Source organism: Gopherus flavomarginatus, chromosome 15 (assembly GCF_025201925.1).
Source record: "Gopherus flavomarginatus isolate rGopFla2 chromosome 15, rGopFla2.mat.asm, whole genome shotgun sequence".
Lineage (NCBI taxonomy): Eukaryota > Metazoa > Chordata > Testudines > Testudinidae > Gopherus > Gopherus flavomarginatus.
The window spans coordinates 10,550,713-10,572,906 of NC_066631.1; the positions used below are offsets into that span (position 1 = coordinate 10,550,713).

General features: G+C 43.8%; 2 protein-coding genes across 4 annotated transcripts in view; one reads left to right on the forward strand and one right to left on the reverse strand.

Annotated features, from left to right (window-relative positions):
- Positions 1-2,398: 2,398 nt before the first annotated feature.
- On the forward strand, positions 2,399-13,416 carry PRKAB1 (protein kinase AMP-activated non-catalytic subunit beta 1). Of its 3 annotated transcripts, none has more exons than XM_050924574.1 (8): positions 2,399-2,685; positions 6,574-6,750; positions 7,753-7,919; positions 9,303-9,396; positions 9,726-9,840; positions 11,063-11,196; positions 11,664-11,732; positions 11,811-13,416. In XM_050924574.1, the coding sequence occupies exons 2-8, from the start codon at positions 6,583-6,585 to the stop codon at positions 11,886-11,888; spliced, it is 825 nt and encodes a 274-aa protein (XP_050780531.1). In that variant the 5' UTR covers positions 2,399-2,685; positions 6,574-6,582; the 3' UTR covers positions 11,889-13,416. The 3 variants fall into 3 exon arrangements, with proteins under 3 accessions (XP_050780531.1, XP_050780533.1, XP_050780532.1); XM_050924576.1 differs by lacking the exon at positions 2,399-2,685 and adding an exon at positions 2,915-3,172; XM_050924575.1 differs by lacking the exon at positions 2,399-2,685 and adding an exon at positions 4,877-5,131.
- A 5,567-nt stretch (positions 13,417-18,983) lies between these two features.
- CIT (citron rho-interacting serine/threonine kinase) overlaps positions 18,984-22,194 on the reverse strand; it is a 104,717-nt gene continuing 101,506 nt past the window's right edge. Inside the window, exon 48 of the mRNA XM_050923570.1 lies at positions 18,984-22,075. Coding sequence (XP_050779527.1) covers positions 22,052-22,075 — 24 coding nt within the window. The 3' untranslated portion in view covers positions 18,984-22,051. The remainder of the gene's footprint in view (positions 22,076-22,194) is intronic.

The window sequence follows — 22,194 nt, forward strand, 5'->3', positions numbered from 1 at the left end:
TGGTACCAATGAGCCTCTTTCTCTCTGACACTGGGCTGCTTTAGGGTCACACAGTCCAAGGCTTGCAGGCTTTGAATACCTTGAAAGCAGGCATGTGGAATAACTAGGAAGTCTCACTCAGACCCAGCCAGAACACATACAAGCACAGGATCAGATGTTTAATTTGCTATGGATTCCAAAAAGAGGTGATTTTATTTTTTTAACTTGACAGAGGAAAGAGGAGTTAAGTTGGACTATGAAGGAGAAGAATCTAGAGTGGGGGAACCTGAATAGTTAAAGAATGTAAAAAGTCACAGAGGAGCACTAGCTAGGGTTAAGAAAAGCAAAGCAGAAAGCGTGATGAACTAAGTAGCCTACAAGTTTTTTGTAATGTTTTTATGGGATGTTAGTGCTGCTGTAAGAAATGCTGGAGACACCTGTCTTCTGTTTATGCTCAGAACAGACAGCAACAATGAGCCATAATCCTGACTTGGAGGGATTGGGTAAGAGGGTTAATTTAATATCCAGGGCCTGTTCAGCCCTTTGTCTCTCTGTTGAGACTGTCAATGAAGGGGAGCAATTAATGCCAGCTGTGGTGGCTGGGCCTGAGCTAGAAAATTCAGATCTGGATCCAAGCTCTGAGCGTGTCTGAGTGTGGGGTTTTGACTCAGGTATATCCATACAAACAAAAAACTAACTGAGTGGTGGCCCTGGCAAGCTTCCACACAGCTCCTGTGTCAGTGTGGCACAGCCCTGACCTGGAAGAACCTGATGGATCATGAATCCAAGAAAGTAAAATCAAATAAAGGTCTATTTCATATCACATATTAATGTCAGTATATCCGCTGATTTGGGGTTTGAGTGACTCATGTTTGTGAGATGTGTGGGCAGTGCCTCTCAGCTGACTTTCTCTTTGCTATGGTGACACTTCTTTCCATGTGACCCACTTCGGAAGTCTCTAAGGATGCCTCAGCCATGTCCCTGTTTCCCTGGCCACACCTCTGACACCAACAGCCAAGAAAAGGGTGTAAGAGCTGCTGTAGTAGCTCTGTGCCACTCAGGGTTCCCCTAATGCTAGGGTTAAGCCTTCCATAGCCACGTACACTGGTTTCAGAGCAGAGCAGCACAAAGCTGCCTTTGTGCCCTGGAAAACTGGCTTCATAGCTTTTCTGGCCCTACAAAAACTACACCCGATCTTGCTCCCAATTAAGTGAGTGCAAGTTACATTGTTTCCCTCAATGAGGGCAGGATTAAGCCCTGAAGCCTTTGCAAAATTACCTGCTGCCATTTGACTGAGCCCGGACATCTGACAATTTGGAAAGTGAGAGACTTCTCACCAGGAACATTTTTAATTACAATTGGCATTTTGGATCTTCTTGCTAATTAAATTTTTAAAAGGAACATATGTGTGACCCTACAAATATAGGAATCTGTTATGCAAGAATCTGAAGTAATTTCCATTCTGCTTTAAATCAGGTCTAGCAATGAGAAAATGAATGTTCAGGCGAGTATGCTGAGGTGAGGGAGGGTTCCCTTTTGCACCAGCACAGGAGGCTGGCAGGAGGGGAGAGGGGGAGGCAGGAGTTATATGCTGTGCCCTGTGCCAGGCAAATTCTTTTCATCACTGCTGCAGAGAGTTGGGAAAATAAGAAAAATCACAGAGGCGGGCCCACGACTGTATTTAAAAGGAAAGGGAGTAATTCTATTGCTGTAAAAAGCTAGTGGGTGGAAAAGCTCTGCCGGACTCTTTCAGCACTATTTCAGATAATCTCCTGCTTCCCACATCTCCAGCCTTAACAGCTGTAAGAGAACTGGCTTCCAAACACGGGATTTATGGGACAAAATTATATTTCGGCACATGGGAGAATCCTGGTTGTGGACATGCCGGTCAGGAAATGGGAGGATGATTTATAATACATGGCCAGCACGCTTATGGCCCTGCATAAAACATACCAGCCACTGGTGTAATGTCAGCCAGGCCCCCTAACTCCTGGGGAACGCATTGCCAATAGCTCTGAGCACGTCAAGTGCTCCTACTCATCTCCAGGGATGCGTTAACCCTGAAGCCTACTGCTGACAATTTACATGGCAACCTTGATAGCTGTTGCACAGCTGATCAGAGCAGAGGCACAAGGAGGAACCCGATTATGAAAAGCGGCGCACTAGGCTGCAAGCCCTGGTGCCGAGGGGCAGAGGCTTGGCGAACGCCCCCACCCCACGTATCATCTTCCGCCCTGGCCACCGCACGCTGCCGTTTGCTGTGTCGCGGCACGTTTGTGACGCGACGTGGGAGCGGAGCGGGGGTGGGTCCTGAGGCTCCCAATAAGGGGCGTCCCTTGAACCGCAAACACTGGGGCGGGACCCGCTCGTGCGGCCCGGGGGCTGCCCCGCCCAAGGGGCGGATGACGGTCTCTCCCCCACGCCTGAGTCCCGCCCCGAGCCCTGCCCGAGCGCCCCGACAACAGCCGGAAGTGCAGGGACGAGGGGCGCAGACTGACCGGAAGTGCAGGGGAAGGCGGCGCTAGTGACCGGAAGTGAAGCCCTGGGGGCACGTTCGAGTGTTGCTCCGCGGGCGGCGGGAACGGTTGTAGCGGAAGCGCGCCGCCGGGGGACAGGCGCCGCCGGAAGCGGAAGTAGCCCGGGCGGGAGGACGGAGCGGGCAGGATTCCGAAGGCGTTTCTGAGGAAGACGCGGGGGCGGCAGCCGGTGAGCTGCGGGTGGCGGGTCCCGTCGCTCCAGCCCGTGCCCGCTGGGTATCGCCGTGAAGCGGAGGGTCTGTGCCCGGGGGCAGCGGCCTTGAGAGGCGGTGCCAAGCGCCCGGCCCGGCGACCTTGAGGCGATGGGCGGGGAGGCTCCGCCCTGTCCCGGCGGCCCGTGGAAAGCGCAGGGAGAAGGGTGGGGGGAAGGAGGAGCGGCCTGGCCTGGCCTGGCCTGGCCTGGGCCCCCTCTTACAGCCGCTATCCCGGCCCAGGCGGTGCCGTGACCCGCGTGCCCGAGAGGAGCCTGGGTTCGGGGCTGAGTTCCTGGCGAACCCGGGCTCGGGCCTGGGATCTCCCCCCGAGAGCCGCCTGTGCGGGGCCTGGTGGAGGCACAGGGCAGGGGAACCTTTTGCGGCCGCTGCTAATGGTGCATCGGTTCTTGAGGGAGGGGATGGCTTGGGGCCGTAGAAAACCACCTGTCAGCGATGATCTAGGTATACATGGCTCAGCTTCAGTGTCGGGGGCTTGCCCAGATGACCTGTGGGGGCCCCGTCCAAGTCTGTGTTTCTGTGGTTCTATCCCAGAAGACTGAAGGGGCAGCGTGAAACTGACTCGTGATTTTTTACTCTACAGAAACAACCTGTCACCAAGGCTGGAATCTTGTTCTTTGCTGCTAGGGGTCAGGGCATGGGGGCTTGTCCCACTCCGCCTGCCTGGTATTCCTGCCGGAGAGTGGTGCTGGGGTGTCAGGGCTTGCTCCACTCCACCCACCTGGCGCTTCTGCCGGGACACACCCCGGTACCCCAGCTGGAGCGCCAGTGGGGTGGATGGAGTGGGACAAGGCCCCATGCCTTGGTTGGAGCACCAGGGCGGTGGAGTGGGGCAAACCCCTGCATCCTAGTCCCAGGCTGGAGCACCGGGTGGAGTGGATAGGACCTGGGAGTGCCCATTTTTCTGGGGCCCCAGGTTGGCCTAGTGGCTAATCTGCCACTGGGAGGAAGTGAGCAGGCGCCCAGCAGTAGCAGAAAACTTAAAAAAAGGTAGGCCCGCTGCCCCGGGGCAGTAGGCCCATGCGTGGGGTGGTGGGACCTGGAAGGGAGCTAGCAGCCATGCACGCTTGAGAGCAGCGTCTCCTCCTGGAGCTGGGTGAGTGCCCAGGGAGCCCCTGGCTAGAGGCTCCATCTGTCGCCCACCGCAAGGCCAGCTGCACAGGGTGGAGGGAGGCAGGCCCTCCTGCCCTCCCATAATTGCCCACCCACCTGAAGTTGGGGGTCACTCAAATATCCCATGCTGGCTACACCACTGGCTCAGAGGTGGGGTGGGGGATGAGGTGGGGTGGGGTGGGGTCTTGGGGGAAGGTGTGGAGTGGGGGCTGAGCAGGGAGCTTGGGGGGTTCCTTAGGTTGCTAAAGTTTGAGGACTGCTGAGACTATGGGATAATTAATGGGCATCTTCCAGGCATGTTCTGCTGGGGTCTCATCAGGGTTTGTTCCTTGAGCTTTAGAAAAAATAACACTATGAACACTTAACATGCAGAAATGATTGGCTATTGTGAAATAAAAGAAATAGTAATTGAGACTTGAAATAATAAGTTAATTACTTAGAAAGTTTGTCCTAATGTGGCAACACTCATGTTTTAAACAGATTAATAGTAATTATCAAGTATTTAATTTTTTTATACAACTTCAGTGTTTCTGTATATTGATGGTTTGTATATGGGATAGATGGGATGGGAAGGGTTCCTACCAATATTACAATTAGTAATTGGATTGGTGAATTGGCAGATTTTGGAATTTTTATCTGAAATACTTGAGACTGGATATTGTAACTTCACAGGATTGCTAAAAGGGAGATTGGAAGAAGTTCTTAAAATGGTGTATCAATGAATTGTTTGAGTATTATAAGGACTTTCAGTTATAAATTTTCATAAGAGAAAACTGACTCAGTAAATAACTCTTAGTGACTCTTAAATTGAGGGTTAAATCTAGACTCTCATGCTTGTTACCAGCAATAGAAAAGGCAGCACTTGTGCAGTATGCTATTAGATATTTAACTGTCATTCCAATAGATATCTGAATATTAATCAAAATGTGGATGGCAAGTAGCAATAGGCGGCTTCATGTAGCCCAGACTTTGGTGGGGCTTTGGACACACCCCTCTCATCAGTATCTCCCATTTACTAGCATAGTCGTCTCTCTCCCCATTCATTGTAAAGGGAGCAAAGACGCCTAATCCACGATTTATGGATTTCAGTTATTTTCTTCATGCCTCAAAGGTAGGCATTGCAATGCTTAAGACCCTCTGTTTGTCTGGGGCCTAAGGGTAAGTCTATACTATCCATCGGATCGATGGGTAGTGTTCAATGTATCAGGGAGCAATCCGCGAATGGACGCTGGTGCTCCAACTTGGCAGGAGGAGTAAGCGAAGTCGACTCACCGCTGTGAGAACAGCCAGGTAAGTTGAACTAAGATATTTCGACTTCAGCTATGGGAATAGAGTAGCTCAAGTTGCATATCTTAGTTTGAGCCACCCCGCTAGTGTAGCCGAGGCCTTAGTCTCACTGAAAGCCAATAGAACTGAGAAACAGAAGTCCCAGAAGCCCTTATGAAAATTTTACCCCACGTCTGGGGCTGGCTTGGTATGTTGGTGGGATCCATGAAACCCTGACCTGAGGTTTAATAGACTTGACACCTGTTACACTTGGAATGAGATGTTTAAAAAAAACAATCCAATAATTAATGAAACTGATAAGTAAACTGAGGATGAAATTATCCTCTTCCCTCTTTCACTCTGGGTAAATTCCTCAGGCTGCTTTTGTTAGTTTTAAAAATAAACATTGATTAGACAAATGCACCAACTTCAAACATCTGTCTCCCTCATTCTCAAAAAGAGCTTATCACCCTTATAAGCTTTCTTGTAGTAGGTAGATCTTTCTGAAAACTACTGCACTGGCTATATTTGAAGAACATGTTAATTAAGTAAAATTATTGATATTTTTGTGGGTAGTTTTGAGCCCAGACAAGTTCTTACTGACATCAATATTTGTGTGGGTTTTCTTTTTTTGCTGTTGACTGCAGTTGGTGTCATTATATATATGTGTGAATGTGTGTGCCTTTATTGGCTAGCTTCTGCATAGAAAGGACATTAAGGCTTCGTTAACAGATAAATAAAGAAATCTTCCTTTAGCTCAAGTTGTAGAGATGTTGGTTTTGGGGCTCCAGTACTAAGCACCCTGATATTAGCTCCTCATCATCTTTTGAGTGGTACCATAGAGGACCTTATCTTATGATGAGCATCTCTGAAGGACCACAGGAGAGATTGTGCTTTTGTGACAACTACCTGCATGCTAAGGCTTCAGAGTTGCCAGGATTTACTTTGTAACACAAAATAAACAGGGCTATATGCAAGCTTTCCTTATAGTTACTCCTTTTGCCTTAGGAGCAAGCTTGTTTTAGGTATAGTATATCTTAAAGATGTTTGTAGGATAGAGTAATTGAATGATTTTTCTCCAGCTCCGTAAGTCAGAAGACTCGGCTCTTATTCCTAATTCCTTGCTTAGTGTCCTATCCACTGGTCCGTGCTAAGGGTGTGGAGTTGGGTCAGGGGGTATCTGTCTGTTCGCGCCATTCCTCCAGTGTCGCTTATAATACAAGTCAAGCTGTTATGGTCTACTAATTACTATTCTTTCTGTCAGTACTGTGTATGCATGAAAGGAGTAGGAATATCTTTCTACAGTTTTTATGGCTGTCTTTGTATTACTGGGCGTGTCTGGTTTCTCACTGTCTGTTTTGCCATGGGTTTATTTCTGTAGTCTCTTCTAAAAGCAAAATGGCAGAGCTCAAATTTCACTAATATATGTGTGTCACGCTGGCTAAGGCTATTTCTTTTCTTTTCAGGTACTTAAAATGGGGAACACAAGCAGTGAGCGAGCTGGTATGGAGCGTCATGGGGGCCATAAGACGCCCCGAAGAGACAATTCTGGTGGAGCCATTAGTACAAAAGAAGGTGATAGACCAAAAATCTTGATGGATAGTCCTGAAGATGCAGACTTGTTCCATTCTGAGGAAATAAAGGTATCATAAGTTATGGCAGCTCCTTCCGTCATAACCCCTGACACTGGCACCTCGTAGCTTAGACATTCTATCAAGCTGTATTTTTGGAAGTGATATTAGTGATATTTTAGCCAATTTTCTGTATAAACTCAGTTTTAGAAACTTGAAGTACTGCTGACTTTCTCTCTCTAAGGGAAGAAAACCGTATTTCTTTGTTCTTCTAACCTTTTAGCAGATTTCTGTGAATGAAATACTACGTCTTTAACGAAAATTGTAGGAAAACTAATAAAATAATTGGCTCTAAGCCCTTGCCCAATGTTGTGTATTAGTACACCACTTTCCTTTGCTATATCTTCTAAGCTCCTTTTAAGCTTTTTTAATCACCATGCTCAGTAACATTCCAGATGACGATTCTTTCCATTGTAAAAGTTCTGTCAGAGTTCCCTATTTAGTAGTAGTTTCTTATGATCCTAATTTTGGTCTGTCCCCCTTGTTGGATGTAATAAGAATGTTTAGCTCACTGTCTTCCAACTTAATTCATCATATCTTGCATTAAGCTGTACCTGTGGTCCAGTTGCAAGTTCTCTATGGAAGACATTTTGTGGGGTCTAACAAATGCCTTATACAAGAAATTCCTTTTTAATTATTTTTTACCCCTCAGTTTAAATATATGCAGCTACTTTGTATGCTTCTCCCCCCTCAATGATAGTTACTTCTCTGGTTTAATTGTTTTGCATTCTGTTTTAATATCTTCTGCCAATTTGGAAGGCTACTAATCTTTCAACTTACGGGTTATTTAAAAATATTTACAAACTAGCTTGCAAACTGTTGAGATACTGACTTCTGTCTCTGATGTAACAGTGGCTACCTGCATTTGTTTCCAATTTATGGGAATGTGTAAGAACACACATAGGGTTGAGGATACCTTTAGTCAAATGTTACCCTTCTCTAAGCTTACCTCTCCTTTCACAGGGCAAAGGAGCCAACGTAGAACTTCTGTTGAGTAAAGTTTTGTGCTTCTAGGCTCCGCGCGCGAGAGAGGAATTTCTAGCTTGGCAGCAAGATCTGGAAGTGAGTGAAAAAGTCCCTGTTCAAAATCGGCCAACAGTGTTTCGCTGGACTGCGGGAGGGAAAGAGGTTTATCTGTCAGGTTCCTTCAACAACTGGAGTAAACTTCCTCTTACAAGAAGGTAACAAACTTGTTACATTCCATCACTGGCATTCTATCTAAAGTTGGAAGCAATTAGGGTCATGTTATTGTTACACTAAGATTATTGCACACCTCTGTTAGCTTTGAGAGCTCTTAAGGGGAGAAATCTTAGTGTATTGTTCTGTCAGTATTTGAATGGTGGGACAGTCTGACTGCTGGAGGTGAAAATTGTCCCATGGAAATAGTAATTTGCTTGGCACTGTGGAAAAGATGCACACACAGTCCCTGCCATGCAAGGTTTACTGCCTGAAGGTAGATGTAGAAGATGGGACACACTGGGAAAGCCACAAGTGTTTTTAGCTACATTGCCCCAAAGTGTTTTTTAGGGACTTTAATAAAGAGGGTGATGCCTTGGTGGGTTTGAGAAGGGCATTCCATGCGTAAACAGCATGGGAGAAATTATGGAGACAGGAGTAGGGAAAAGGGGACCAATGGAGCATCAATACTAGGATAATTTTCAGACTGGACAGATTGAGCGGGGAATGTAGTAGGAAGCAAGGCCCAAGACACATGTCCAGAATGGCATTATAAGGGGCTTTGGAGGGGCAGACATGATGCAGTGCTTCAAGGGGAGGTAGTGGAAGGATTCAAAGAACTGGATGCCATGGTCAGATCAATAGGCGAGGGAGGTAGTTTTGGCATGGTGGTCTGTAGAGTTTGTCTAGTCTCAGATTTCTCGTCTGACAACTCTAGACCTCTCCTAGCAAAAGTACAAAGACATAATAACGGTGTGGGGGAGAAAAGTAGCTTTGTCTCCTACTGTGAAGACCTCAAAACAGGCAGGGAGCTCATAGCACAGAAATGACAATCTGATCAAACTGCATCTACTCAGAGCAGTTTTTCTGGCAGTTACTGCTTTCATTTTCGCAGTTCTTGTTCATTTGACAGGCGAGATTTGTGATGGAAGATACTGAAAAAACGTTCACTCCAATATATCTTTATCTTGTATGTGAAGCTCTGGCTGAGGGGCCAAAACTAGTGTGCTCTCATGTTGTATTGGGTAACAAAGATGCAAGACGAATGGCTTTTCAGAAACGCAACATTAACTCTTTGACACGAGGAGCCTGGATTTTCTGGTGATCAGTGTTAATGTAAAACATATGCAGTTGTGCCTATGAAGAGATGGGGCTCAGCTGTCACTGAGGAGGTACTCCGTTAGCTTTAGCTTGTTTCTGTACATTTAGATTATTGCATTGGATTGCCTCATATGCTGTTTTAAAAGGGTCATTCCCTTCAGGAATTTTCTGAGATTCTATTTGAGATCTTTGCATTTTTTATCGTACAATCATTGTAGCGAGTCTGTAGATGAACAGATTTTTCAGAATAAAAGGTTAATTGTTTGTGTATTTTTCTGAAATCACAGCCACAATAACTTTGTAGCAATTCTGGATCTTCCAGAAGGAGAGCACCAGTACAAGTTCTATGTGGATGGTCAGTGGACGCATGATCCTTCGGAGGTAACATTTTTATGTCATCCTGCAGGTTTACAAGATGATTCATGCACATGAATGGGAGAAATTAGTTGGCTTCCACGCTAACCTAAAAGAAATGGCCTTTGCTAACAATTGCAATTGGTGGTTTGATCTGGTGAAATGTTCCCAGCCCCAGCTGGCCTAGGTAACTGTACCAATCTGAAGCTAGTAATGCTGGCTGTCTGTTAAATAACCAGAGGCTAAACAACAAGTAGGTGATGAGGAATGTGGGACATTGGTTTTTCAAGTCTGTAGAATATTAATAACCCTGCATACCTTCTGAATTGTGACTTTTTGCCTCTGTTTCTTCCCAGCCAGTAGTAACCAGCCAGCTTGGTACGGTTAACAACATCATTCAGGTGAAGAAAACTGATTTTGAAGTATTTGATGCTTTAATGGTGGACTCCCAAAAATGCTCAGATATGTCTGGTATGAATCCATTTGTAATCTTATACCACATGCTTGAAGTTATGTAAATACCCTCTACATTTAATTCCTGGTCTTGAGTTAAATCCCCAAAGTAGAAGAATCTCACTTTTTATACCTGATCTTTTGGGGATATGTGCAGGGATCATGAAATGTAAAAGGAGAGAAGCTGGAATGAGAGTGTGTAGCAGAGCACAGGTCACTGATCAGACCCCATCTAGATCAGTAGTAAGTCATTGTCTTTTGAATGTGTGACATGAAATGGTGATTTCAGACCACTCCCTGGGGAATCAGTAGCTACCTCAAAACTGATACTGAGGTTGACCACCTTGACAGCAGTTTGAAGGTCATGGAGACTGACCCCTTTTTTCAAGATTGTTGTGTACATGTGGGGAATGCCATGGCAGCGTTCTGGGTACCTGGAGGATTCTATTTGCAAGCTTGGCCTCTTTCGTATACAGTAAATAATTTCAGTAATATTTTGTCACCAAGAAGGGAATTTTATTCCACTATTTGCCAAGACTGCCAAAAACTAGCATAAAAGCAAATAATCTGCAGTAGCATTTAGTACTGAATGTGTGCTACAGAAATACTGGGCAAGGAAATCACGCCCCCCAATAAATAAAGCTTCAGGACCAACCCTTGAAGTTCTGCCTGCTGATTGACCCTACTCAGCTGGTCTCCAGTAGGCAGACTCTGGAGTCTTTAAAATCATCTCTTGGGCTCCTTGCTAAAGATCTTTGTGCTTGAGCTTCACAAAACTTCCAAAATTCTGTAACCAGATTCTGAAATTTGGATTCCCTTTGCATTCTGTCAGCTAGTAGTGTTCCCATATTTGTGTGCTGTTGGAGTAGTACCTTGCTGATGAGCAGGCCAGTTTCAAGATTAACCTTATGTTATGAACAGGAACTAATTTCTGAAATGATGTGACAAAACTTCCTACTGTGCTGTGTAGCTGCAGCTTGTAAGTGCCCTGTCCTGGGTGACGGTTGTATTTTTTAGTTTGTTTCTGGCCCTGCAGGAAATGTGTCCCGGGAAACCAAAGATTTCATCTAGAGTGTACGGGAAGTGTGGCATCTCTATAATTCCTGGAGGATTTACTTTATAGCGCAGTTAACTTTCTGTCATACACATCTTTCTCAATGTGAAATTACTACTACAGCTTAATGTGTCTGTGAAGAGTTTATCATCTTTTAGGTTAAATATTTTAACATCTCCCTAACAGAGCTATCAAGTTCACCCCCAGGACCCTACCACCAGGATCCCTATGTTTCTAAGCCAGAGGAACGCTTCAAGACTCCACCTATTCTTCCACCACACCTGCTGCAGGTGATCCTGAATAAGGACACTGGCATTTCTGTGAGTAGACAACCTTTCTGTTTGTGTCAGGGTCAGGTATTTAAGAGATTAGACATACACTGGAGCTGCTTGTAACAATCCCAAACCTTGGACGCGTCCCCTAGCGGGTGAGGTCATTATTACCCAAGTCCAAACTGATCCATTTGTAATTATCTTCTTAACTGATCCTTTTTCAAAACTGGAAGAATTGTAACACTGTGTCCCCACCCATAAATCCTAATCTAGACACTGCAAAATTATCAGAACTTCTGAGAACATAGCAGACCTGTAAGAAATGAGAAAAGACCCATTCCTCAGTGGAGGAAAGGTAACCCTGTATATACCCTTGGTCCCACCTTAAGTGATCTTTGATTCTATTGGAATTTTGATGGAGAGCCAATACAAAGATTTGTTGAGTGGTTGCCTGTGAAAGACAATATGCCATAATTTTAGTTTTTCCACTCTGTCTCCTTTTATATGCTTTCCAGTGCGATCCAGCTCTACTTCCTGAGCCCAATCACGTCATGCTGAACCACCTCTATGCACTTTCTATCAAGGTAAGGGAGTCTTAGCTTATCACAGCATTTGTTTAGTTAACCATTACATTGTGCTAATTTGCTTTCCATCTTCCCTAGGATGGAGTGATGGTACTCAGCGCCACTCATCGTTACAAGAAAAAATATGTGACTACATTACTGTACAAGCCAATATGATTAGACCAGGTATCCTGGGGTGATGAAGTGCCAGAGGGAACAAATCCTTCGTTAAACCGAAACATATGCATGGTCTATGCTAGTGTAAACAGACTCTGATTTCATACGGTTTTAAAGACTTCACATTTGTTTCATATTTGCCTTGTTCTCCCAGTCCCATCTGGAAGTTTTCAGACTCAGCCAGGACCAAATAGATGACTGGTGGTGCTGTCATTTTCTCAGCTCAATAACAATCACCTGGGATCTACCAGTGAAATCAGGCTGGGAAATATGGGGATAGTGACAGCTCAAATGTCATCCATGAGTGATACAGGCTGTAGAAAATAATATTCGAAGAAGTGCGGGATCCTTGCTGATCGAGTGGCTGTTTTTATCATAAAGCTCAAACATTCAGTTATATTACCGCTGAACTCCGCAAAGAGCCCATTCCCTGGCTCGACTACACATGAAAAATGGCATTCTTTCTGTTGCAGCTTTTTTGGGAAAAGCCAGAGATGCTGCCACTACCACAGTCACTATTTCTTTTTTTGTTTGTTTAATCAGTAGACAGGTTGAGTACATTTTCCAATGTGAGTGACGCTCTAGCATTGTTTCTCTTATGAGAACTCCGAAATAACTTTTCCCCAGTGGAATTGCTGATAAAGACAATTGTTCTTAATTGCTGGGTTTTGTGTAGACCATATAATGCGCCCTGCCATAATCTGTTCTTGTAACAGACTTGTAATTCTCTTGCTGATAAGGACTGGGCTGGGTTCCTATAAAGAAATTGATTAATTTAGCATAAAGACTTTAATTCTTCAATATCAGCTTTTATCAAATTGATGGTAAGGTGACTCCCAAGTTACTTTAAAAACTGTATAGTAAATGAGATATTGAGGGAAAAACTCATCTGCTTATATAAGCTGCTGTGGCCCCTGTGAAGTGGCACTGCATCCACTTATGTCAAGGGCTGGATTGGCCCTGAATCTATATTTGCATTTGACTCTGCCAGCTTAAGTTCATGTGGTCTCTGCAGCAAGGACTCCCAACAATTTCTGTCACGTCCTGCTTTATTTATATTTGTATAAACGAATGTAGTTCTCGCAAATGATGCCAGATTATCTTTCTTAGAGACTGATGATCCATTTGATCCCAAAACGAATGCAGTAGGGGCAACACAATTCCCTGCCAATGTGCCTCAGGCCTGACCTGGAGGGACCAACTTGGGGAATGCGTAGTGCCTGCCCATTCCTGGGCACCTCTGAGTGCCAATAAGAGTGCCAAGAGTGACCCACTACACAGGGGTGCGTATTACAGAAAACACCAGGTAGCTAATCAGATGGTGACTTAGATCATTGGTGACCACGATTAGATGTGATACAGTCAATAAGACTCATTTTCAGTCTTCTGAACTGTTCAATTGTATTGTTACAATATTTTGAGTAGTTCAGGGTACATTGCTATTGGGTTTTCTTTGAAAACATGGAATTCCTGTCACTGTCTGACCTCTTCAGAAACAAGTTAAAATATAAAGCATTTTAAGGAAAAATGGATAATGTGTTTTTGTTTCCTGTCAACCCCACCAACACAACCATACTGGGTTGGTTGGCGGCATAATGCTTGGCTAATTGTGCAGTTTCTCTCCCTGGTTAAAGGGGTAGCTACTTTACTTTTATAAAACCCAGTTTTGACACGCATCTTCTCATCACACACTGGTAGAGAATAATACATTTTAAGAGTGGTGGAGGGGGAGTAAACCAAGCTGTTAATGAGCTTTGGCAATTGGAAAACCCAAGGATTTCACTTCTGGAAAACTGACTGCTCTCCACCCCTGGTTTGGTTTGGTTTTGTTTAAGGCTGTCACAATTCAAGCAGCTTGAGCAATCTCCATTGGTTGGCCTCTGTGATGCTGGGTATACTTGACTGCTTGGAAAGGTCGGTTTTAAGTTTGTTACGGTTCATGACAACTCTGAGGCATAATAAGAGGGAATGTCTGTGAGAGATGATTATACCTGGCACAGCCTGCACACTAATATTTGTGAACATGGGCCAGCAGGAAGTCTTGGCATGGGAAGGGTTCAGAACAGCAAGAAGAAAGCATTAAGTGCACCAGAACTCAGTATTACCAGCTCCAGCAGTGCAGATTAGCTCAGCTGGAATCCCGGCCACAGTGGTGCCTCAAAGTATATCCATTGCTTTCACATCGGCTGCCCACATCAGGGCAATGAAAGGTGGTCTCAAAAGTAAGGAAATTCCCACACCAAAAACTTGATGCTCAGGCTCATCTTGTAAAGACACAGACACGCTTTCTAAACGAAATAGTAGTACTTTGTCATTTGAAACACCTATATCCCTTACTGTGGAAATACTAAATTATTAGGGCGTCGATTAATCGCAGTTCACTTACTTTACAGTTAAAAATAATTGTGCTATTAAACAATAGAATAGCAATTGAAATGTCTTCAATATTTTGGATGTTTTTCTACATTTTCAAATACACTGATTTTAGTTCCAACATGGACTGCAAAGTTTACAGTGCTCACTTTATATTGGTTTTATTACAAATATTTGCACTGTAAAAATGATGAAAAAAAAAATTGCGCTATGGTACTAGTATTTTTCAATTCACCTTATGCAATCTCTTAATGGTGAAAGCACAACTTACAAATGTAGATTTGTTTTTGTTTTGTTACATAACTGCACCCAAAACCCAAACAATGTAAAACTTTAGAGCCTACAAGTGCACTCAGTCCTACTTCTTGTGCAGCCAATCGCTAAGAGAAACAAGTTTCTTTACATTTCTGGGAGATAATGATGCCTGCTACTTATTTACAGTATCACCTGAAAGTGAGAACAGGTATTTCCATAGCACTTTTGTAGCTGGCATTGCAAGGTATTTACATGCCAGATATGCTAGTCATATGCCCCTTTGTGCTTCGGCCACCATTCCAGAGGACATGCTTCCATGCTGATGATGCTTGTTAAAAAAAATGTTTATTACCTTTGTGACTGAACTCCTTGGGGGAGAATTGTATGTCCCATGCTCTGTTCTATCTGCATTCTGCTGTATATTTCATGTTATGGCAGTCTCAGAGGATGACCCAGCACATGTTGTTCATTTTAGGAACACTTGCATTGCAGATTTGACAAAATGCAAAGAAGGTACCAATGTGAGATTTCTAAAGATAGCTACAGCATTTGACTGAAGATTGAAGAATCTGAAGTGCCTTCCAAAATCTGAGAAGGACAAGGTAGGGAACATGCTTTCAGAAGTCTTAAAAGAGCAACACTCTGATGTAGAATCTACAGAACCTGAACCACCAAAAAAGAAAATCAGCCTTATGCTGGTGACATCTGACTCAGATAATGAACATGAACTGCTTTGGATTGTTATCTAGCAGAACCCATCATGGCCATGGATGCATGTCCTGTGGAATGGTGGTTGAAACACGAAGGCGCATATATCTGGCACATAAATATCTTGCGACACCGGCTACAATAGTGCCATGCGAATGTCTACTCTCTTTCAGGAGACATTGTAAACAAGAAGTGGGCAGCATTAAACAAACTTGTTTGAGCAATTGCCTGAAAGAGTGCACTTGGAGGCTTTACATTGTTCAGTTTTTGAGTGCAGGTTTGGTTTTGTTTTGTTTAATTCTACAGTTGTAAATTCAACTTTCATGATAGAGATTGCACTACAGTTCTTGCAATGGAATTGAAAAATACTTTTCTTTTTCACAGGGCAAATATTTATAAAGTGAGCACTACACTTTGCCTTCTGTTGTAATTGAAATCAATATATTTGAAAAGGTGGAAAATATCCAAAAATATTTATATAAATGGCTTTCTGTTACTAACACTGCAACTCACCATGCAATTAATTTTTTTAATTGCTCCATTAATTGCAATTTTTTTAATCACTAACACTTAGCTACCATTTCCCATTTTACAGTTGGCTATAAGCCACTGAGCCTCACTCTTACATAAACCCTCTAGTTACTTATTCGCATGCTCACCAGAGACAGCACCAGGGCTTAGCAATACAAGTTGGCCAATGTTTACTATACTGTAAAACTAGAGTGGAGCAAGTACTGTGATGAAACTAATCAAACTATTAGCTGACAGCGCATACTGACATTGAAGCTGCAGAAGGTCAGTTACATGCACTATTTAAAGGTTGGCAATAGATAACAACGGTGGTAAATCAGCTAGATTAGGACATATGTACCAAATGAACTAGCCACCAATTGACACTAGGATGTTGAAGGGGATGGAGGAGTTAGTAGGAGAGCCAATCAGGGTTGATTTTAAATCAAAGAAAAAGCAAACCTGTAGTCTCAAATAGCAGTTTGTGCAAGCAGTGAAATTGATACCTAAATACATGTTAATTCATACAAAGGAATCTAAGGTGACCTCACAGACTTTTTCTGTCACAAAACAGTATAATGAATTGTTCATGAGTGAGGCACTAATGAAGAGCTGTGAGCAACGGCATAAGTGTGAGCTCCACTTCATGTATTTTCCAATTATGTCCACACCTGGATACCTCAGTTCAACACTTCCCAGCAGCGCTGAGCACAAATATATTTTTTTTTAATATGGAAGCTGTCGGTCAACCATTTATAAGTAACATGATGCTGCAGCCTTCTTTACATTGGGCTGCAAAGCTTTTCTTGCTAGGCTCCAGAAAATCAGCGCACCTGGCAATGTGCTGCCTCAAAACTGTTTGCCACAGGGGTTGCCAAATAGAAAAAGCCTTATGCTGTGGCTGCTCGCTACTCAGAGAGTTAAAGCTCATCATGTTTAAGGCCCACTCACACTGCTGTGGCAGAGAGGGAAATGTTTGAGCTCATTGTGCCAATGGCTGACATGCCCAGTCTGCCTTTGTGTCTGTGGTTGGGGGAGGCCTGCTGTACATGAAAGTGTCCTGGGCAGCAAGCATAGTGTGGAAGACTGTGACAGTGGCTCCAAGAGTCATCCCAACCCCCCCCCCACTCCCCCAAAAAAGCAGTGCACAAAGGCTCTGCCTTATGTCCCATGGCATCCACTAGAAGCCCTGCATGACATGCTGCACGCCCAAAGAAAAGTATACAGCGTACAGAAACGAGGGTCAATCTGCCTTTGAATGCTTCCTGTCAATTTCTAGGCCATGGCCAAGAGTTAATAAAAGGCATGTATAGTTCACAAGCACCAAACAAAAATTCATGGTCATGACTTAAATACCCATGATGACTTACTTAATCTCTGTTCCTAAGCCTCCCCTGGTCCAGTGGTAGGGGCTGGCTGCGCCAAGGTCCCCGAGGTTGCCTGGTACTGATGCTTGGGCAGTCCCCAGGGTTGCTACTCTGGACAGCCTTGGGAACCACTGATGCTGGGGCTGCCCCTGGGACTGATGCTTGGGCGCTCCCCGGGCTTGATGCTCCAGCCACCCCAGGACCAGCCACACTGACTGCTTGGGCACTACCCAGGGCTGCCCGAGCAGCAGCAGGTGCAGCTGGACCCAGGGCTGCTCCAGCAGCTGCCTATGCAGCTAGCCACAGGGCACCCAAGCAGCTGTGGGCATTATGGAGGGCACAGAACCCACAACCTCTAACAGACTCACAGCCCTAGTTACAGTGGCTAGTTTTGAGGGCACTTGGAAAGGAGGGAAACTGGACCACTGCACAGTGGGCATTAAACAACCATGCAGTACCTGGGTGACCATTTTCTTAGGTGCTTGTCTGGCCATACATCTATTCTTAGTATAATATGCATGTCAAAAACAAAGCCTGCCATGCTCAAGAGCTGGCTAAAATTTTTGCAGCACACCTATTTTATGAAATGGCCTCATCTCAAAACCCATCCCTCTGTTTAGTGTAGTTTTTTGACAGTGGTTTGTCATGTGTTTAGTGGTCTCACACCCCCCCTCTTTTTAACTGGGTATGGTTGGGGAGTGGTTACATGGGGATGTTGAAAAAATGTGTGGCAAAAGAATCTTTCAATAGGAGACAGACAGCTCAGGATGTGGTAAATCTGGATTTTAGTTCAAAGATTCGGTCGCAATACAGCTCAAATCAGTTCTCCTTCTTACAGTCACACAGCCTGTGTAATAGCTGATGAACCAAAGTGGCTTCTTGCCCCTGCATTGACTTGTATGCAGCAAATGGAGCTGGCCATGGTATTGACTAGACTATTAACTAGAACAGCAGCCTCAGCTTCCTTCTATGCCTAAATAGACAATCAGCCCCCTTCTTTACCTGTGGACCTTAGATAGCCCCCAGCTTTACACATGCAGAAAGACTGTTTAATTACTTCTCACCTTTCTCCAACAAATGCTATGAAGTAATAGGGGGGAAAGTTAATGGTCACCACTGTGTTACACATCCTGGCTCTACTTTCTTGGGCTGAAGCAGAATTAATCTCTGCTCTAGCAGTAGGGTGGGGTCTCCCTCTGGTACTAAAGGCTAATCCCCAGTTGGTGTCTCCCCACACTACACAACTGTAATAGCACAGTAGTACACCTCCTCCTCACCCAGAGCAGATAACCCCACTCTCAGGGCATTGGATGTTTCTATGGAACACATGTTCTCTGTACTGACATCATGCACTTTTGGTGACATGCTCAATTGTCAGTTTTGACCTTTCATGAAACAGCAGCACTATCTGAAACAACATTGGGCCATGTGCCAGAGGGCGACAGTTGGTTGAAATGTAGCCAGTCCTATTGTCACTGAAGTGGATTCCTGTAAGAAGTGAACAGCAGTCCGATTCATTGTATTCTGCTCACTTTCAATAACCTAATGAATTAAATCCCTCCAATGGGAAAAGCTGGGTGTAAAGTAGAAGAGTGTAGCAGCTACTTATCTGCCCACTTCTGGTTGTTGTTTCTTGGCTATTTCTAGGATGGTAGAGCTGGAGGTAGGTGCAGTATTTCTCCTTCCCTTTCCTCCCTGGGAGTAAACCTTAGCAAGTCTGCAATAGACACAATGCTTTTTCTCCAGTAAATTTCAGCACGGTGACAGTGAGAATTTGTGCAGTGTTCATGGTAGTCAAAAGGCTTAATAAATATTTTACTTCACCAGTTTCTGAACTATTTTAGTTTTGTTACAATTCTGATCATGCATCATAGGACTGAAACAATGTTTTAAATATGTATTCTTTGTGCACATTAAAATAGAAACAAAGGAACATTTAACAAGTTAGCATTTCATCAGATACATCAGGTAGTAGGCACAATAGATAAATCAAGCAGTTTGGCTTTATGCAGAACATTGCCATGAAAAATGTTGTGTAGACCAAAGTGTAATAGTAGCTATTAGTAATTCTCCCACACGCCCACCAAGAAAACTCTTCATAGGGAGGGTGGGGGTATTTATGTGCACAAAAGCAATGAACAGTAGGAGGACAGAAATAAAATAAGTCACCGCAGGCAGCAGAGTGAATATTAAAAACTCTTCTTGTGAAAGAATTCTTCAGACCCTGTAAAAATTGTTTAGTTAAAAATAGTTGTATTTACATTTAAGTCTGATCGAGAGAGTTTTCCCACCAGGTGTAAGTTATTAAGATGTACAGTAACTTGGCAGATTGAGTACAATCTGAATTATATTTGTGTAGGCTTTTAAAAAATTGCAGCTCTCAGGCATGACAGCACCAGAATATTAAGATGGTGGGATGAATAACTGTTTCCCTTCCTATTAAAACACCACTGCAGTAGAGCAGCAGCAGCAGCAGCAGCATTAGACTATGCAGTTGGCAATTAAAGGGGTTTATACCTAGCTGAAATTTTGTGTCTGGATTATTTGCCAGGGGCCAGATTCTTCTTCCAGATATTCACATGTATCTCTACCACCACCAATGGGTGTGTATCTAAGGGCTCACCACTACTAGTTAAAAATCTGGACAAATCCACCTCTGTTTCAATCCAAGTCAATATGCTTTAATTTTCTGATAGCACATATGCTACTTTTTCAGGGGAAGATGTCTGCTAAAAGGCAGAATATTCTGAAGATGAGCTCGTTGGTAAGCTTACACGCCTATCAATTACGTAGCTCCTGCTAGTGGCTGATCTGTTAGAATGGCTTAGTGGTACCCTACATGGAAGGAAAAGGTCATTTCACCATGCTAATTAACATAGTTAATTGTTTTATTTGGTTATTGTTCAACAACAAAGTTCAATATTTTCCAGGTGGAGCTTGATCTGTACCTCTGATTCCCTCCCTTGTCAATAATAAAAAGGTAATGAAGAAAAATCCTGTACTTTTAGATACCTAAAACCTCATTAATGCTAACAAGCTTTCAATTGCAATTAAATGTTACAATATTTCTTCATGGGATCTGGGAGGATTAAGCTGAGGCCCCTCCAATGTCTGAAGATGGCTGTCCACAACCACCATTAAAACAAAAAGCTAGTGTTGAAAAATGCACAGTTTACAATAAAAAAGTAGAAACCGATTCAATTCCCTTTTGTTACGAATATAAAGTTTCTTGTAAATATGTACAGTCCTTTGAGCTATTTCTATAGCAGGAAGCATTTCACAAACAAGACACAGGATATACACTTTCAGGACTCGACAAGCCCATTTCTCAGGTCATGAAGATCTTCCATGAGATGCAAAGATTTAAAGACTGATCTCTGTGACCTTTCAAAATACTGAGACCAAGAGACAAATTTCAGCACGTTTCCTGCCAAATCATCTGGTCTAAAATAACCCAACAGACAAGAGAACAGAACACAATATCCATGAAACTCGCCAAAGGGCATTGACAAGGCATTTGGAGGTTTATGGGTGTCTAGGACAGGTTAGCACTTGCTGGCAAGGGACAAGCAGAAGATAAAAGGCTTGGCCAACGAGAAAACTGGATGCAGTTTTGCTCTTTTCCATTTATAGAGAACATGTTTTTTTACTCAGCATATCACTGAAGCAGACTGAATGGTCAAAACCTGCCTTGAAAATCATTTGCTCTCTGGCTCAGTTACAAGGGATAATGTTCATGGCATCGGAGAATATGAAGCAATAAATGGCTTGAGGTTAGAGGCAAAAGCAAAGGTGAGGTGTTTGGTAACCGCCAAAGCTGTTTATTGCAAGTATCCTCTAGTGCCATGACTATTAGCTCTTACTGTACAACAAGATACAATCAGAACAGGAAAGAAGAACTTTGTATTGAGAGATGACAATTCCGTGCACTTGCTTTCTCATGCTTTCCTTTGACATTCTTGAGGGGCAGGGGGCAACCTGTCAACCACTGTGAGGAGTGGCCTCTATGGCAAATGATGACTATAAGGATTTTGATACAATTTCTGAATGGGACTGTGTTTAACACTGGGGTGTGTGAAGGTGAGGGACAGCGATTGTAGTTCTCTTGTCATATAATAAGGATTGTAACTCTCTTCTGTGCCAAATTCTCCAGTAAATCATGGCGGTTATTTTGCAGCGTAATCTAAAGGCTTCAATTAATTTACAAGTGAGGTACAATACAATACTTAGCACAGCAACCTAAAAGGTGAGAGCAGCCAGAGTGATGGTGCAGCAGCATGCAGTGAATTGCCATGCAGAAAACCTGGGTAAAGAGTCTTGTACCCCAGTACGTCAGAGACAATGCACTTTGGGGGATTGTGACCATCTAAATCAGGGGATCTGCCCTCCTCATCATCCAGCTGAACAAAGCTGCACTGGGGCAATTTTACAGAGAATGAGCTTTGAAAGTGGCAGGGGAACAAACGGATCCAGGTTAATTCTCTAGAGCTCTGTAGAGAATATCCAGTGATGCTGTCTATTGCAACCAAGTCACCATGGCCTTTCAGTTTACAAGGCCATGACAAATTCCAGCATCTTTTTCAAAACTATGATTTATTATCTGGTAAATGGTGCTAACCACATTAAGATTTGGGTTGGGATCCTCATCCCATTTGATTTCCTTGATGAACTGTTAAGGGCTAAAGCTAGAGTACAAAAAGTTTATGAACTGCTTGAAAGAGTAACAGTAGTACAAAGTGCAAAAAGTATGACTGCAGGAAGGTGCAGGGAAATCAACTGAGAGACAGACAATCCTTGTTAGAGTCACATGTCTCCTGACGCTGAGCCAGTTCTGGCCCAAGAAGGTGGTTTTGGTAACTGGGCAGCAGAAGCATGGAGTGCATATACTCAGTACATTTCCTTTGTTTTTCCTGCAGATCACGATGAGGAGTAAGTTTGTCTAGCTGAGACTTATACTGACGATTGGTCCCAGACCTAGCAGGGAAATAAAATGACAAGTTATACAAGATGCAGTAAAACATTCCTGTTCTTCTATACGTAGTCCCAGGACACACAAGCAGCAGGGCTTTCAGCAGGAGGCAGAGCAGAGTTTT